The sequence below is a fragment of the Gopherus evgoodei genome, chromosome 1 (genome assembly GCF_007399415.2).
Source record: "Gopherus evgoodei ecotype Sinaloan lineage chromosome 1, rGopEvg1_v1.p, whole genome shotgun sequence".
NCBI lineage: Eukaryota > Metazoa > Chordata > Testudines > Testudinidae > Gopherus > Gopherus evgoodei.
This window is the reverse complement of record NC_044322.1, coordinates 126,314,088-126,332,619: the sequence shown is the minus strand read 5'-3', so window position 1 is coordinate 126,332,619 and position 18,532 is coordinate 126,314,088. Positions and strand designations below refer to the sequence as shown.

Sequence of the window (18,532 nt, the reverse complement as noted above, 5' to 3'; positions counted from 1 at the left end):
AAAGGCCTTGAGTGCGAAGATGTCCGAGGTGAGCACCCCAGTCGAGAGATGACGCGTCCGTCGTCAGGGACATAGAAGGCTGGGGTGGATGGAACAGCATCCTTGGACACACCAGGGAAGGCGTCAGCCACCAGTTGAGGGAGCCTAGGATGCTCGGGGGAATGGTGACTATCATGTCTATGGCGTCTCTGCCCGGGTGATATATCAAGTTGAGCCAAGATTGAAGGGGACGGAGGCATAGCCTGGCATGTTTGGTCACAAACGTGCAGGCAGCCATGTGACCCAAGAGACCGAGACAAGTGCAAGCCGAAGTTGTTGGGAAGTTCTGTAGGCTTTGGATAATTGCTACCATCACCTGAAACCGAGTCGGTGATAAGCAGGTTCTGGCAAGACTGGAGTCCAGGATGGCTCCAATGAAGTCTATCCTCTGTGTGGCAACCAGAGTGGATTTCTCTGTATTGATCATCAGGCCTAGACGTATGAATAGGTCCTTGACGATGCCTACATGATGGGTGACTTGTGTCTCAGAGGTCCCTCGGATGAGCCAATCGTCCAGATACAGAAAGACGTGTATCCGGTGGCGGCGGAGGGAGGCGGCAACTACAGCCATGCACTTTGTGAATACTCTCGGTGCTGCAGAGAGGCCAAACAGTAGGACCGTAAACTGGAAATGCTGACAGTTGGCTACAAACCGGAGGCACCGCCTGTGCGGAGGATAAATGGCGATGTGAAAATACGTGTCCTTCATGTCGAGGGCAGCATACCAGTCTCTGGGATCCAAGGATGGGATGATGGTTTCCAGGAATACCATGTGGAACTTCAACTTTATCATGAATTTGTTGAGTTCTCACAGGTCTAGGATAGGTCTGAGACCTCCCTTCGCCTTGGGGATTAGGAAATAGCGGGAATAGAACCCCTTCCCCCTTTCGTCTTCTGGTACTTCCTCTATGGCTCCCATGGTAAGGAGCATCTGCACCTCTTGTAAGAGGAATTGCTCGTGAGAGGGGTCCCTGAAGAGGGACAAGGGTGAGGGGTAGAAGGGGGGGGGCGAAAAACTGGAGATGGTAGCCAAGTTCCGCCGTGCGTAGGACCCAATGATCTGAAGTTAGCTGGGACCACGCAAGAAGGAAAAAGGAGAGGCGGTTGGAAAAAGGAGGGAAAGGATCCTGGAAAGGAACTGGTATGCCGTCCTTGGGCGCACCTTCAAAAGTTTGGCTTTGGCCCCATAGGCGGTTTGGAGGGACCCTGATTCTGGCCCCCTTGCGGTCCAGACCACCATCTACGATTGTCTCAGCCACGCCCTCTGCCAAAGCCCTGTCTTGGTCTAGGTGGGGGGATAAGGGCAGTGAGACTGCAGACGGAAGGACCTGTGCTGAGTCACCGGGGTGTGCATCCGGAGGGAGCCCATGATGACCCTGTTGTCCTTAAGGCTCTGCAGCCTGGGGTCAGTCTTTTCAGAGAATAGGCCTTGACCATCAAAGGGCAGGTCCTGTATGGTGGTTTGTAACTCAGGTGGAAGGCCTGACACCTGAAGCCATGATATCCGCCTCATGGCAACACCTGAAGCCAGGGTCCTGGCTGCGGAATCAGCTGCTTCCAGGGAGGCCTGGAGAGAAGTTCTCGCCACCTTCTTCCCTTCCTCCATAAGGGCAGAAAACTCTTGGTGGGAGTCTTGGGGAATGAACTCCTTGAATTTCTCAACTGCCATCCAGGTGTTATAATTGTACCGGCTGAGCAGGGTTTGCTGGTTTGCCACCCTGAGTTGGAGGCCCCCAGTAGAGTATACCTTGCAGCCCAATAAGTCCATGCACCTAGCCTCCTTTGATTTTGGAGCAGGAGCTTGCTGGCCATGGCGTTCCCTTTCACTGACTGATTGCATGACAAGGGAGCAGGGAGGAGGGTGCACGTACAGGTACTCATGCCCCTTAGAGGGTTCCATGTACTTCCGCTCAATTCCCCTGGCTGTGCGCGTGATAGATGCTGGAGACTGCCAGAAGGTATGGGTGTTTGTTTGTATTGTACGGATAAACAGGAAGGCCACTCTTGTGGAGGTGTCAGCTGACAGGATATCCACCACCGGATCCTCTATCTCCAGGACCTCCTCCATCTGAAGATTCATATTCAGGGCCACCCCCTCAGGAGGTCCTGATGTGCCCGCAGGTCAACTGGAGGAGGGCCCGAGGAGGATGTCCCCGCCACCGCTTCATCTGGAGAGGAGGAAGAGGAAAGGCCAAAGGGTCCTGTGTGGGCTCCTGTTCTTGAGTAACGTCAGTCTCAGGTGGAACTTGAGACACTGCTGGCTGAATGAGAGCCTCCTCTGTACCCATGGGAAGGGGGCGGCTGACCGTTGCCTCCAGCACCCGGTGTTCCGATGGTGCGGAGCAGGATGGCATTGGAGGCGCACCTTGGGCTTGATGGTATGCCCAAGGTGTCCAGAATGACCACTGATGGGGTCCCTATTCCTGGGCCTGGGTCTCCTGGAAGACACGGCTGGGCACATCTGAGTCACGGTCCTGTGCATAGGAAGCACTGTCCGCGTGAGATGACACAGATGTGTGATGAGATGGCCAAGGAGGCACTGAAAAACCCTGGGAAGGGTCTCCATCTCTAAACGACCTCTCCCTGTGTGGCACCGGAGAGCAGTACCGGTTGCCATACAGGTAACGGGAACGAGATTGGGACCTGCAACTGAAGCGGTGCCAGGAAGTTGACCGGGATCTGGAGGCTTGATGTCTGGAGCGGCTGCGAGAAGCGCGGTGCCGGGAACGGTACCGGGAGCTGGATCGATGCCGAGAATATTGGGCCAGCAAACGGGACACTGAGCGGTGCCACGAGTGCGACCAGTACCAAGATGGAGAGCGAGCAGCGTCGGGACCGGGATCAGCAACGGGACCGAGAGCGCTGGTGGGACCGTGATTGTGATCGGTGCCTCTCAACGGTGCCGACAGAGGGTGCCCTCAGCAGGGCAGGCCTGCCTATTGATTGAATGACCTTCACCAGCGGTGCCGGGGGTTGAGGCAGCGTGGACTCCGTCAGCGCGATCAGCTCCTTCGCCGTAGAAAAGGTCTCCAGCGTGGAGGGAATTGTGAGTTCAACCACGGCATGCACTGGAGAGCTTTCAGGCACTGGACTCAAAGGCCCTTGTGGGATCGGAATCGACGATGCCGAAGCTATCGGTGCCGGGCGGTCAGGCTTAGGCAGGTGCTCCAACTGCGGTGCAGGTGGCACGGAAGCCGCAAGAGTCTTATGCTTTTTAACCCACAGAGAGAGGGAGCGGTGCTGAGCAGACGATGGTGCTGGCGACGGTCGGTGCCAAGCGGCCTTAGCGGTACCGGCTCAATCCGGTGCCGAAGAGACGTTTCTGCTTGATGTGGACTGTCCAGCGCTCGGTGCCGGGGGGGGAGGAGGAGTAAGAGCTGCCTCCATCAGAAGCTGTTTCAGACGAAAGTCCCGCTCCTTCTTCGTCCTGGGCTTAAAGGCCTTACAGATCCGGCACTTATCCGAGAGATGGGATTCCCCAAGGCATTTAAGGCAAGAGTCGTGGGGATCTCCTGTTGGCATCGGCCTGTGGCAGGTCGAGCATGGTTTGAAGCCCGGTGAACCGGGCATGGGGCCCGGTACCGGGTGCGGGGAAGGGGCTAATCCCCAAACCCCTCTCAACTACATACACTAACAAAGAATGAATAAAACTAACTATAACTATAGAATTTATAACTATATACACAAGAATTAATAAAATAACTACAAGTAGCTAGGGAGGTGAGATCAGCTAAGCCGCACTCCACTGTTCCAACGACCGACATGGGCGGTAAGAAGGAACTGAAGGGCCGTTGGGTATATACCCAGCACCGTAGCGGCGCCACTCCAGGGGGCGCCCAGATGACCCACCGAGTGTTGCTAGGGTAAAAATCTTTCGACGAGCGTGCACGCGGTGCGCGCACACTTAATTCGAATCGATATGAGCAAGCACTCGAAGAACAGTATTCATAGCTTTCCTTAAGATCTAAGGCAAAACAGTGACCATAATGAAATTACAACATGATCACCACGTTTAAATGGCAAGTCCCTCAAAGTATTCTAGTGCAACAAGGAGAAGAACACTTTTACACCCCAGGGTATATGCAGGCCTTGCTGGTACATTTTTACAGATATCTATATTTTGTGTGTGAGAGTGACAGAGACACACAGACACAGACAGGGTCCTTTGGGGCATGCTGTAGAGCCCATCTGTTTGAATAAGTGTAATAATGGCTGGTGAAAGCCGTGTGCCTGAAAGATCCGATTTGGCACTGACTCTGGGGACAGCTGAGTGAAGCACTAGTTTGTTTTTTTAATATTGTTAGGATTTATTTTTGGAATTGTTTGCCTGGTATGTTTGTTTGCTGGTTTCCTTCTTTTAAGCTTTGAAGGGAGCAGGAAAGACTGCTCCATTTATATAACAACATTGAGGACCTCTGCTGATGAAAGTCTGCATTGCTCCTTCAAAATCGATGCAGAGAAGCTATAATATATTAACTGAGGATCTGCCCTGAATTTTTAATGGTTAAGAGAAGCCGATTGGATGGAATAGGTGCTCTTTAGATAAAATTATAAAATCAGATAAATAAAATAGCGAATAAATACATTTATTTACCACAAAAAGGAAAGATTCAATAAAAAACCTACTTCCCCTGAATATCTCCCTTTTTTGGTAAATAAAAACACACAGTACGGGATCACAGCTCATAAAAATGTTTTTCAGATCCAGAGACAAATGTTCAACTACTTAACTTCAATTTCTAATATAAACAATGAACTGGCTCAACTAATCCTGCAAAAAGAACTGCTTATGTGTAGAGGATGGTAAATGCAATCATAGCCATAATTTGTACTGGACAGCTAGTTAAACAGGTGACTTTATTTCCGTACAAATTCTTTTGATCTTTGGGCCACCTTACTCTGATGGGTACCAGTCTGGATTTGTCTAGCAGAATCTACCCAGCTATCTTTAACATCACTCAGAATCCTAACAACATGATTACCACTTTCTACTCACCAAAGTGTCTGCATCCATAAAGACACATTTGCTATACTGAGTGAGAGTCCAACAGTGAAGTTTGGTGAAGGTTACACCCAGCTCTGGCCTTTCCAGCAGAGCCAAGTGCATGGAGTCAGCACTGTCAATTGCATCCACTTCAATCACTTCATCAAACACACTGCAGAGGACAGCCCTGACAAAGCAAGCAACGTACAGAACAATGAAATTTAGAAACATTTCTTCAGTTAAACATAGTGCAAAAAATCAGACAAGAAGATAACTGGCCCCACAATGACACTCAGTTCTGATTTAACGACCCCCAACTAGAGGTTAAACCAAGATGCATGGTCCCTGTAGACAAGAAGTCTGCCCTGGAGGTAACTATAGGGGCACAAACTACAACCTCCATTCTACTAAGGGCCAGTGCATCTCAAGAAGTGATTGGTTCTGGCGGGGGAGGTGGTGTGACTAGAACTCTCACATTTTCAGTGCACCCCTATTATAGCATTTGCCAAGTGGACAGTAGAGCTGTCCTCTCATTGCATAAACATGCAGAACCACCACCACTGGCCACTTCTGCAGTGCATGGTCCCTCCCCAGGGTGTAGCAGGCCTTTCTGGTACAGGTATTTGCACCTCCCTATGCCTGTCAGAGTAAATTTATCCTCAGTTATACACGTTTAAAATATGTGAGATATAGATATATTACTATTGTTTCAAGCCCTCTCAAAAGAATTTCAGTGGGGCGTGTCTTCATAATCACTCAGAACCTTCCTAGACAATACTGAAATTGATGATAATCCTCAACATTTACAAGCCTAGAACAGGAAAAAATAATCTTAAGGTAATTTATGTGTTATGGTATCACTTACAATATCCTACGTGTTGTCCAAAGAGAGGAAGACACAAGCCCTACACTCTGCAGCTTATAATTTAAGGACTAACTAGCTCTCAGAATCAGTAATTAGTCACCAAAATATAATGGGGGAAGGGGAGAGTTAAGATTTGGTTTGGTTAGAGGTTTTGTTTTTTTAATGTGGAGTAAATTTCAAAAAGTCCTATAACTGAGATTTAGGCTCCCAAGTCATTTAGGTGCTTTTGAAAAATATTATTCTCATCAATAAATGGGAAAAAATTGACATTTGTTGAAAAATTTTCAACAAAAAACTTGATTAGATAAAAAAATAAAATCAATCTAGTTCTAAAATTCACATTATCAATATCTTAGAGTCTTATTCAGGGATAGTATACTGTTCATATTTGACCTGTGCTTAAAAACTCTGGAAGCATGGACTTGCCAGTACATCTAACCTGCAGCAAAAAAAGGAAAAATTGCCCCATGCTTTACAATCAGCACCACACCACATTCAGAATCAGCAATGTGCACAGTTCTCAAACTGCACACAAAGCCAAACTCAGACCCAATATAAGCAGATGTAACAATTGAAGTCTGTGGTCTTCTGTTTTACACCCCATTCACAAGATGGCCCCTTCAGCAGTATACTGCAGCACTGGTTCAATGGTAAGAGCTAAGATTACCATCTACTGATTTACCTGCATCATGTCCTGCAGTAACTGAGTCTCCCAGCGTATTGCTGTCCAGGTCTGACCCAACTAATTTACTAGATGATTGAATGAGAGTTCTGCACATAGAATGGCTATGGAATCAGACTAAGTGGTAAGGTGTTTGTTAAACAAAACAAAAACAACGATTTAAATGTTCCACCACCAAAGACTTAGGGCAATATTTTCAAGTGATTAGTAATTTTAGGTGCCCAAACTGGGGCATCTTAAAGAAGCCTAATTTTCAGGAGGGTATGGCTGCCCTCCCCCCCCACCCCCACCCCACCCACTTTTTTGTGTGGTGGAAATAAAAGATTGAGAAACACAAAAATCACTAGTCACTGTTGAAAACCTCGGGTTTAGTTTCTCTGAACAGCACGAAGCTAAGGTATGCATTAAAAAAAAAAATAGTAGGTTTATTTGTAATTATGTTATGGCAAGAAATTCAACAGAAGTCCAGTTTGCAACCAATTATTTTTCACATTTACTACAGCTGAGAATTTTTGAATTCTTACCTCATCACACTGGAGACCTGTGGTGTAATTAATATAGCCAGCTTTCTAGATGTCATATGATTCCTCAAGGACTGTCCAAGAACCAGAGCTCCTTGACAATAAACATCATCCGTACCAAGGGTCACAAATGCCTGATCTGCTACTGCGAACAAATATTTTGAATGGTTATTCTATTTATGTAAAATATGCGTTCTTGGCAGCATCCCACTATCCATCTTCTCCTCCAGCTAACAAACAGGCTATAGCTGTAAGAGTTTGTGCTCTCTATAAGCTCCTTCCCTTCCCAAACCTTGCCAAAAGACAGAAAATTGAATAGAGAATTCTAGGCACACATTTGCAGAACGTGTCCAATTCTTGTTTTTTGTTAACCCTAATTTAGGCTAGTATCTGCTACGGGGTTTGTGAACTAACCTTACATTGATTTATAAACAAATCATTTCCCAGGTGGTGTTGCATCACCCTACTGCCAGATCATGTCAGCTTCCCTGTAATAAATCTAAAGATTTTTCCTTCAAATAATATTGTATACAATATAATCCAACTGATTAGGCAAGTTCTCTCATTCATGTCATTATCACAGAAAAAACACACAGCTGCATATTGTTAAGGTAGGAGGACAAGAAATTGCTAAATCCATCTATCTTTTTGTGACCTCCCTGAATCAAACCAATATTCAGAAAGGATACAGAGAAGAATAACGTAACAGAGTTACTAAGCAGGCTGAGTACGTAGGTGTACCTTGGCATACCTGCATATAGCCCCTAGGAGTAACTCCTCTCAAATGGCAAAGACCCCATATCACGAAGTAACTCTCAGATGATGTTCAGGGGCATGCCTGTGCTTCTTGCCCCTGGGGGAACTGAAACTGTCACAGCACCAACAGGAGGAGTCAAGCTGTCTCTGCATATTCTTGCAGTAACAGTTGGTTATTTTATTCACTGGGCTCACATCTGCATCATTATTCCATGGTCTCTGCCTGTTGGTGTTAACCTATTAATAAACACGGTTGCATAACAATATATTTTTGCTTTCTAACAAGAATGCTATTATTGGGGCTGCCCAGGGGAAAACCAGAATCACACAGCCAATAGGTGAATGGCATCTCTCTGAGAGCAAGCCACCCATCAACCAGCACGTCTGGGTTCACCAGGCAACACAATTGACCAGGAGATCGTTGTTGGGTAGATGTCACTGACTCCTACAAATTGTTGGATATCTTCAGTCAATATTTGTTTTGGAAGCATCAGTAACTCAGCTCCACCATTTAAAAGTACAGGCAATTATGCAGAAGTAAAACTATACCAGCAATAGCAAATGATTTTCTCAAGGAGATGGCCTCAAGTGGAATTTCTCTGAAGCATGGTACTATATTAACAGTTCTGGGCAAAACCAACATCACTGGGTGAAGCAAACTGTTCTAGAGGAACACAGTACATACAAACTAATATCAAAGGTTTTGATATCAAAACATGTGTTTAATTTTTAATTAAAATGAATTTATTATTTCTACCCAATATCAGCAAGATAATCTAAAGATGTAATGCTTTAAAACTAGAACTGATTAGTGTACTGAAAATTGCTAAACAAGCAGGAGTTGACAAAGGACTCTATAATAGTCTTATACAAAGTATTTCTATACTAGCACTTTTGTCGGTATAATTTATGTTGCTCAGGGATGTGAAAAAACACCCCTCTGAGTGACATAAATTACACCAACAGAAGCACCAGTGTGGTCAGTGCTGTCGGCACGAGACACTCTCCCACCAACATAGCTACCACCACCACTCGTTTATATTGACAGGAGAGCTCTCTCCTGGTGGTACAGAGCAGCTACACGAGCGACCTTACAACAGTGCAGCTGCATCAGTACAGCTGTGCCACTGTAAGCTCACTAGCGTTGACATGGCCTAGATAAAACAGTTAAAAATGTATTCCAAAGCTAACCGCTGTACAGACTAGGAAAAAAAAAATACTAAAACCACCCTCAGAAAACAAAATAAACAATGAGAGTAGGCATTATATGTGGCAAAGTTCAGGGGCCAGTTTGTTTGGCATAGATGTACCACAGCAGAGAACTGCAGCAATCCAAAATGGAAGAGAGAAAAACATGCATGTAAAAGTTCATTATGATTGCCTGAGAAAGCATCAGCCTGTATCCAACTTGTCTATAGTATCAGCATCTATCCTATTTCAATGTGACTGGAGGAAGTTGATCGCTTTGACTTTACACAACCAGATTACAAAATTAAAATAATCTTTAAAACCTAGAACATTTAGGTCAGTTGAGAGCAGAGGAAACAGATTCACAAGAAAGACTCCCACCTCCCTTTGTGCCTTAGGACATGGCTGCTGCCTGTGCAAATCATTAGACTGAGTCTAATCCTACTAAGTGTCCTCATCTCCTTTTAACATCCAAACCTGAATCACTGGAAGCATTCTGGCTGTTTTTGTTGGAATTCTTCAAGGGAGTAGCATGCATTCCCCTCAGTGCCAGCTCAGCTCTGTTGGCTGATTTGTATGAGCAGCACATGGAGACCTGGCCCAATCACCTCTAAGCAACATCAGAATGACACAGCCATTATGCTCAGGAGGCCTGGTCCTGTAAAGCTTGAGATCATTTGACTTTTATTAACTTAAGTCTGGATATTAATGGGAGTAGAGGGCACTTGGTATTTTGCAGAACGGGGGGAGTACAAGAAATAGGATCATGGCTCCCTCAGCTGTAAGATAGCAAAGTGAAGGGGGGTAACCCTTTACCACACACTGTCAAGGTACAGCAGACACTTACCTTCATGGCATAAGCTTTTTATTTAGAAATGTTTTAAAAATCTCCCAACAGTCAGGAAATTGTTCTGGTTTTTGGTTTGGTTTGGTTTTTTTACAACTGTCCAAGACAGGATACCCTAATCCTCACAATTTCTTTTTCCACAGCCTTCCCACTTTACCTGACAAGGTATAGGCTGGGCCACAATATATATATATTATGAAGTTTGTTGACTGATTTGGTTTAAAACTAGCTCCCTGTAGCTCATGAGACTCATCAGACCAGAAACAACCCACTAGCATTAACACAAGTCAAAAATCTCTGCTTTATCTGTATTTGGACTGAATTAATTTGAAGCTACCCATCCTCCAATATCATATCCTCCAATATCATATTATTAGTAGGACAGAACAAAAGTAAACAGTGGTATAACATAAGTGATTCACTACTGCAGCTGACTAAAATCAGTTTGGAAAGTACTATCAGAGATGTCCTTGCTAATCAAATTCCTGAAGGAACCAAGCGAAGAACAAGGGACTATTAAATGTGGATTCCTGTGGACCTACTGATATTAAGGTAAAATCTTGTGCTCCAAATGACAGTAAGATTAGGAATAATAAAAGCTCACATCCTTTAGTCTCTTTAGGAGTATCCATAGTTTATTTTAAAAACAAAAAACCTCCAAATCAAAACCAGCATTTTCATTTAATCAATATTCAATCAAAGATACTTTTGAACTTAAGTAAAATTATACCCAATATGAGATCCAGATTAGAACTGTTCAAATAGATTGCTGTGTAGGTGAAAGTACTATGGACCCTGGATTTCAGAAAAGCAGACTGACTCCCCCAGGGAATTGATAGCAGGAACCCCTGGGAGGCTAATCTGAGGGGAGGAAGTAGTCCAGAAGAGCTGGCTGTATTTTAAAGAAGTTTTCTTGAGGGTGCAGGAACAAATCATCCCGATTTGCAGAAAGAATAGCAAACATGGCAGGCGACCAGCTTGGTTTAACAGAGAAATCTTCAGTGAGCTTAAACACAAAGGAAGCACACAAAAAGTGGAAACTTGGACAGATGACTACGGAAGAATATAAAAATATTGCTCGAGCATGCAGGGGTGTAATCAGGAAGGCTAAAGCACAATTAGAATTGCAGCTGGCAAGGCATCTGAAGGTTAACAAGAGGGGTTTCTACAGTTATGCTAGAAACAAGGTGGTGGTCAGGGGAAGTGTGAGACCCTTACTGAATGGGGGAGGCAACCTAGTGACAGATGAGGTGAAAGAAGCTGACACACAAATGCTTTTTTTGCCTCAGTCTTTACAGACAAGGTCAGCTTCCAGTATGCACAGTATGGGGGCGGGAGGTGAGCATCCTTCAATGGTGAAAGAGCAGGTTAAGGACTATTTAGAAAAGCTGGACAAGCACAAGTCCCTGGGTCAGATTTAATGTATCTGAGGGTGCTGACAGAGTTGGCTGATGTGATTGCAGAGCCATTGGCCATTATCTATGAAAACTCATGGCAATTAGGGGAGATTCCAGGCGATTGGAAAAAGGCAAATATAGAGTCCATCTTTAAAAAAGGGAAGAAGGAGAATCTGGGGAACTACAGATAGGTCAGCCTCACTTCAGTGCCTGGAAAAAGGCCTGGAGCAGGTCCTCAAGGGATCCATTTTGAAGCACTTGGAGAAGGTGGTAATCAGCAACAGTCAACATGGATTCACCAAGGGCAAGTCATGCCTGACCAAACTGATTGCCTTCTATGATGAAATAACTGGCTCTGTAGATATAGGGAAAGTGGTGGACGTGATATATCTTGACTTTAGCAAAGCTTTTGATACGGTCTCCCACAGTATTCTTGCCACCAAGTTAAAGAAGTATGGATTGGATGAATGGACTATAAGGTGGATAGAAAGCTAGCTAGGTCATCAGGCTCAATGGGTGACGACCAACGGCTCGATGTTTAGTTGGCAGCCGGTATCACGCAGAGTGCCCCAGAGGTCGGTCCTGGAGCCGGTTTTGTTCAACATCTTCATTAAAGATCTGGAATGTGGGACTGATTCCACCCTTAGCAAGTTTGCACATGACACTAAGCTGGGGGGAGAGGTAGACATGCTGGAGGGTAGGATAGAGTCCAGAGTGCCCTTGACAAACTGGAGGATTGGACCAAAAGAAATCTGATGAGGTTCAACAAGGACAAGTGCAGTGTCCTACACTTGGGACAGAAGAATGCCATGCACCACTACAGGATGAGGACCTACTGGCTAAGTTCTGCCAAAAAGGACCTGGGGATTACAGTGGATGAGAAGCTGGATATGAGTCCACAGTGTGCCATAGATTGAGGGAAGTGATTATTCCCCTCCATTTGGCACTGGTGAGGCCACATCTGGCATATTGGGTCCCCCACTATAGAAAGGATGTGGACAAATTGGAGAGGGTCCAGTGGAGGGCAAAAAAAATGATCAGGGGGGCTGGGGAACATGTCTTACAAGGAGAGGCTGAGGGAACTGGGCTTATTTAGTCTGCAGAAGAGAAGAGTGAGGGGGGATTTGAGAGCAGCCTTCAACTACCAGAAAGGGGCGTTCCAAAGAGGATGGAGCTACACTGTTCTCAGTGGTAGCAGATGACAGAACAAGCAGCAATGGTCTCAAGTTGCAGTGGGGGAGGTCTAGGTTGGATATTAGGAAAAACTATTTCAGTAGAAGGGTGGTGAAGCACTGAAATAAGTTACCTAGGGAGGTGGTGGAACCTTCATCCTTAGAGGTTTTTAAGGCCCGTCTTGACAACGCCCTGGCTGGGATGATTTAGTTGGGGTTGGTCCTGCTTTGAACAGGGGGTTGGACTAGAAGACCTCCTGAGGTCTCTTCCAACCCTAATCTTCTATGATTCTACTCTCACACATTTTTGGAAAAAATCACTAAGTAAAGATGACTCATATATAGGTCAGGCATTTAAAAAAAAACAAAAGCAGTAATGGCCAAGAAGGCCGCTTTGGCAACAAATAACAGATGAAGCTTTCAAAAGGAAAAGATAGACTTAAAGAGAGACGTTTCTTATATTATAGTAAATATATGCCAAGAGCACTATTGACCAAAATATATATATATAACAAAACAAATATTGGGAGGAATCTAAAACCAAACTGAAATGTACTTTTCTTAACATAGAAACTAACCATGAAATGAGTGGGAGTTTAAATATTAAAATACTATTTAAAATAAGAATCATAAAGCTAAAACATCACTGTCTTATGGCTTTTTAAAATCCTAAAAGTTACCAGACCTGAATATTTACACAATACATCTAAAAACAGATGAGTTACTCAGCAAGTTGGGATGGCAAGTTATCATACCCCAGACATTTTCATTCTCTGCATATTCCAAACCAGAACTGTAATAAGAGCTACAATGGAATCAGTTACATCAGCGGTTCTCAAACTGTGGGTCAGGACACCAAAATGAGTTGTGACCCACTTTCAGTGGGGTCACCAGAGCTAGCTTAGATTAGTGGGACCCGGGGCTGAAACCCAAGCCCCACTGCACAAGGCCAAAGTCAAAGCCAGAGGGCTTCAGCCCTAGGTGGCAGGGCTCAGCTTGCAGGCCCCCTCCCTCGGGCTGAAGCCCTTGGGCTTCAGCTTTAACCCACCCTTACCTGATGCAGTGGAGCTTGGGAGGGCTCAGGCTTCTGTCCCCGCTCCTGGGGTCCTGTAGTAATTTGTTGTCAGAAGGGGGGGGTGATGCAATGAAGTTTGAAGACCCCTGAACTACATTATAAACAGTAACATCTCTAACATTTTTGACCCTTCTCAAATAAGAGGCCTTTTTTTATATATATACAATTTATTATGGAATACATCTGTTGTCTAATTAAATGTAGTGTATAGCTACAGAAGCAATTAAATTACTGATTAAAATCGTTATCACTTTAGAATATTGTTGATGCAAACAAGAAACATATGCTTTCTGCTATAAAAATCACACATGAACATCACTAATCATGAAAGGTCCATATGGGGTAACAGGTTTAAAAATAAAAGAAACAAGAAATTCTTCAAAGTAGTGATAAGTGATGTACGCTTTTCATATAGGAAGCACAGCATGATAGTCTCCTAATTTAGAATTTGTATTCACTTATAATGAACATGACTTTTTTATGATAACCCTGAAGTCCTTTCAAACTGTATTCAATTATTATCTTTAAAATTAAGGGCCAGTTTCTGCATATTTACCCATGCAAGTAGTCTGACTGGGTAAAATCCTGGTCCAAATGAAGTCAGTTGTGCCATTAAATTCAATGGAACCATGTTTCACTCATTCACTCTTATGGACTTGTCAGGGTAGTAAAGTAAGCAGAGTTTGGCCTTCAGTTTTAGAATCCAGGGCTGATGACATGTAAGATTCACTTTCACTGTGTATTCTGAAGTGTCCTACCATTATGTATTGTAATGATAATTAAATACTTTTAAATAACTGTGCATTCATCAAAACATGGTTCACACTAAATAATGGTTTTCAAGCTGTGGCATCCTAAAGATAATATACTTGGAGTTAGGTCAAATGAGATAATGACAGTCAGCTGCAGATTTAATGTAACTCCATCTCATCAGATAAATATATAGATGTACATATTGTAAGAAAGTTTTCATTTGCTTTTCCAGATAAAACAACTGTATGTGCAAGGTCAAAGTAAGGAGAGGCAAAAAAATGTTCTACAGATCTGAAATAAGTAACTATGGCCAACATTTGTTCATTGGTTTTAATAGAAATTTACCACATTACCTGAAAAAAGCATGCTGAAACAAACCAGAGTGTTTCCTGTCTATTTAGACAACTTCAGTGAATGACTTGGAAATGCTGTACCAGGATAGATGATCATTTTAAATGGACAGTAAAAATAAACTAAAGTACTGGAGAGGTCATGGCAATACTGTGTGGGACCTGGTGGCAATAGCGTTCTGTGAGATCACCAACTTCTTGTGCTACTTACCCAAGGCTTTTGCTTCCCACAAAACCAACTTAAGCAAAAAAAAAATCTTTCATAGACCTGTAACCCAGTGCAGGGCCCTGTTCAGAATCTGGAGCAACAGGGCAATCAAGGTAGTGCTCTTTATTATGGTCAAAAATTAGCAGGCATGAACTTGAGATGGCATAGTGGGAATGAATTGCCAGATTCTGCTTAGAATTTCATGAATCATGCACTTTGTTCAGCCAGCCAAGGTACATATCCAAGTGCTGGCTTCTAGAGTAGCTGTATTTTTGGCTAACGTATTTCTGTACTGCTTGTGGTGGGCAGAGAAAGGACAAGGGAGTTCCATCAATAGCACCACAAAGTTGGGGAAAGCCTAGTTGCATTCAGATCCACCTGTTACTTTTTGGATATTTTAATAGCAAACACACTCCTCTGCCAGTCCTCATTTATTGCTGTACAGACACTTCTACCACACTAGGTCAAATTGTCAACTAGCCTACACCAAATGTGTGCTAGTAAATTGTACCTGTATACTACCGCTCACATCCAAGTGTACTTCCACAATATCACAGGGCCACGCTCTGCTATTATCTCTTGGCAGATGCCCTGACCCATTCAGAAGTTCCCCAGTTCCTCATGGTCTTCCTAGGCTGATGCCCCTCTTGCACCAAGTCATAACCAGAAAGCAAGTAAGGAAGACGCTCATGTCAAATTACTCATCCTGAATTTCCCTAGATCAATGTTCTTAGTAGCGTTCTATCCATTTAGCCCATTCATTGCAATCTAGAGGTTATTTAGTTTCCTTGTAACTTCTGCTACAACCTCTTCTGGGGATCAGCAACCACTCAGCCTCCTACATCATCCCTTCTCAGATAAAACCAACATAAAGAGGTAGCAGTGCTTCCTCAGGGGTGTAGTTCACAATGGAAGCAATAATGAATAGGCCTGAGAAACCCTGCTGCAATGCCTACAAAAACTGGACAGTATTTAAACACCTTGTGCACTGTACTACTGCTTTTCATGCTGACCAGTATTGTCTCCCTGTTACTTTGCACTTCATCACTTGCTTGCTATACCTACCTGTTGGAAACTGGACAGTATTTAAACACCTTGTGCACTGTACTACTGCTTTTCATGCTGACCAGTATTGTCTCCCTGTTACTTTGCACTTCATCACTTGCTTGCTATACCTACCTGTTGGTCTCTTGTCTTATACGTAGGCAGTAGGGCAGGAACCTTGATGTTTGTATAGTGCCTAGTACAGTCGGGCCCTGACCTATAACTGGGGTTCCTAAATGCTACTGCAATACAAATAATTACTAATGATCTCATCTCATCGTACCTAACTCTTTAGAACACCTTTCATCTTCCAGAACTTTTCACTACATGGGAGCTAAGAATTTAGAAGTTATCTAAAAGTGCTTGCTCCCAACTGCAGAGGTAGGCATTATGGTCATTTCAGGATCCCAGATAAAATGGTACAACTATACAAATTATATGGCTATGCCAAAATGTTACTTTCCCCCAGGACTCTTCACTCCCCTCTTCACCCTCTCCCAAAAAGTGTGTTGTTGTGAGGATACACTGGACTATTGCAAGGACAAATAATGTTACAAACCATTTCATACAATCAGTATCACTGCTCTGTTTCACTGGCCTAGATGAATATAACTTTAGATATAGCCAAAGGATTTGGAATAGAAGTGTCAGCTGAACCATAGCTTTAGAATCTCAGCAGCAGTGCTTTACTACTTCTTTTACAGCAGGTTAAATATACAGCTGCACAAATATCTTTGTCAGGTGTCAAAGCAGAGCATCAGAGAGCTGGACATGACAAGGCTGCAGTCACCAAAGAGGCCAGGCCTAGTAGTCAACTGACAGGTGGCAATTTGGAGTCCTTAATAGAAGGAGTTAGCGAGCAGGAAACAGGTGGTTTGCGAAGGAGTGACTATTATGTGACCCTTGGTGTTATAACAGATTATAGTTGCTCTGTTGGGGGGTGGGCCGTGGGCCAAGCCAAGCAGCCTTTCAGGCTTGGCAGAGAGCTTTCTAAGAGGGCTCTAGCCTGCTATCTACTGATCCCTAAACAAGGGGGCAGGGCTAACTCAGGGAGAACAGGGATTTAAAATCCCAGCTAGGAACTAACAAACAGAGGAGTTTAGCGAGGGAGTTTAGAGGAAGTGTGTGAGAGACAGTTACACCTAACAAGCATACTCTAAACCTAGACCAATATCCAAAGGGTGGGAGGGGGGCAAGACTCCTACAATAGTAAAAATAACGCAGGCAGAAATCCAGTAGCAGAGTGGGTGCTATCCCATTTACTGTACTGAATGCAGCATGTATGGTTACCTCCTTGTGGGCAGGTGGTACAAGTGTGCATATGGCACAAGCAATTCATGGCCTTCAGGGAGACATTACAGGGTCTCAAATCCAGAGTGTCTGAACTGGAGGAGATAAGGTACACAGATGTACATAGTGGATACTTTCAGGGATACAATAAAGGATGAAAGTCTCAGGAAAGAAGAACATCAAGTTGGAATGGAGAGACAATCCCATAATTGGGACCCTGCTTCCAGATGATATTCGCTCACACTGAGGTTACCCCTCCTGGGGAGGCAACCCCAGTTACTAGGAAGAGCCAGGTAATAATAATGGGGGATTTGATTATTAGAAACCTATAGCTGGGTCTGTGATGATCGGGAGAACTTGTAAATTGCCTGCTGGGTGCAAAGCTTGCAGATCTCATGAGTCATCTAAGGGCATGGCTACATTTGCAGATGAAGAGCACCAGGAGTTAAACCGGCCCTCAGAGACCACAGCAGGGAAAGCGCTGCCGTGTGTTCACACTGTTAGCTGCAAGCGCAGTGGCGTGCCACATTTGTGGCACTTGCAATGGCATTGGGAGCGGTGCATTATGGGCAGCTATCCCACAGAGCACCTCTTCTCATTCTGGCGCTGTGGCTTGTGGGAAGTGGGTACGGGGTCTGGGCTATCCTGGGTCCTGTCCCAATGCTCTATGATGCATCACTTTGCATCCCAGCAATCCCTGTGCTTCTGTCCATATTTGGAGCCCTCTTTCAACGTTTTTTGTACTGCACGCTCTGTCTTCCCTTTCGGTCTGCAGGAATGGCTCCTGAACTTGCAAGGAATATGCTGATGGCTCTCTCCAGCACATAACGAATTGCAGTCGAGTTCCTCCTTAAGCTACAAAGTGACGGTGAGACGTCCGACAAAGATGTTGACTCACATAACGCATGACACGAGATTGCTTGTGACATTCATGGACATGCTCGCCACAGTGGAACGCCGCTTTTAGGCTCAGGAAACAAGCACTGAGTGGTGGGATCACACTGTCATGCAAGTCTGGGATGATGAGCAGTGACTGCAGAACTTTTGGATGAGGAAAGCCACTTCCATGGGACTGAGTGCTGAGCTCGCCCACATCCTGCGGCGCAATGACATGATATTGAGAGCTGCCCTGCCGATGGAGAAGCACATGGCTAGAGCAATCTGGAAGCTGGAAACTCCAGACAGCTACCGATCGGTCACTAACCAGTTTGGAGTGGGAAAGCCAACCGTTGGAATCATGTTGATGCATGTTTGCAGGGCCATTAATTGTATCCTGCTCAGAAGAATTGTGACTCTGGGCAACACGCGTGACATTGTGGCTGGCTTTGCACAAATGAGTTTCCCTAACTGCAGATGGGTCG

The 18,532-nt window shown here is 44.6% G+C and overlaps 1 protein-coding gene across 2 annotated transcripts in view; it reads right to left on the bottom strand.

The window, feature by feature from the left end:
- GYG2 (glycogenin 2) overlaps positions 1-18,532 on the bottom strand; it is a 42,529-nt gene that overhangs the window by 15,014 nt on the left and 8,983 nt on the right. Inside the window, exons 2-3 of one of the 2 annotated variants that reach the window (XM_030572139.1) lie at positions 7,095-7,236; positions 5,036-5,210 (exon numbers count right to left, since the gene is read on the bottom strand). In XM_030572139.1, coding sequence (XP_030427999.1) covers positions 5,036-5,210; positions 7,095-7,236 — 317 coding nt within the window. The remainder of the gene's footprint in view (positions 1-5,035; positions 5,211-7,094; positions 7,237-18,532) is intronic. The other variant, XM_030572149.1, reaches the window with a different exon arrangement.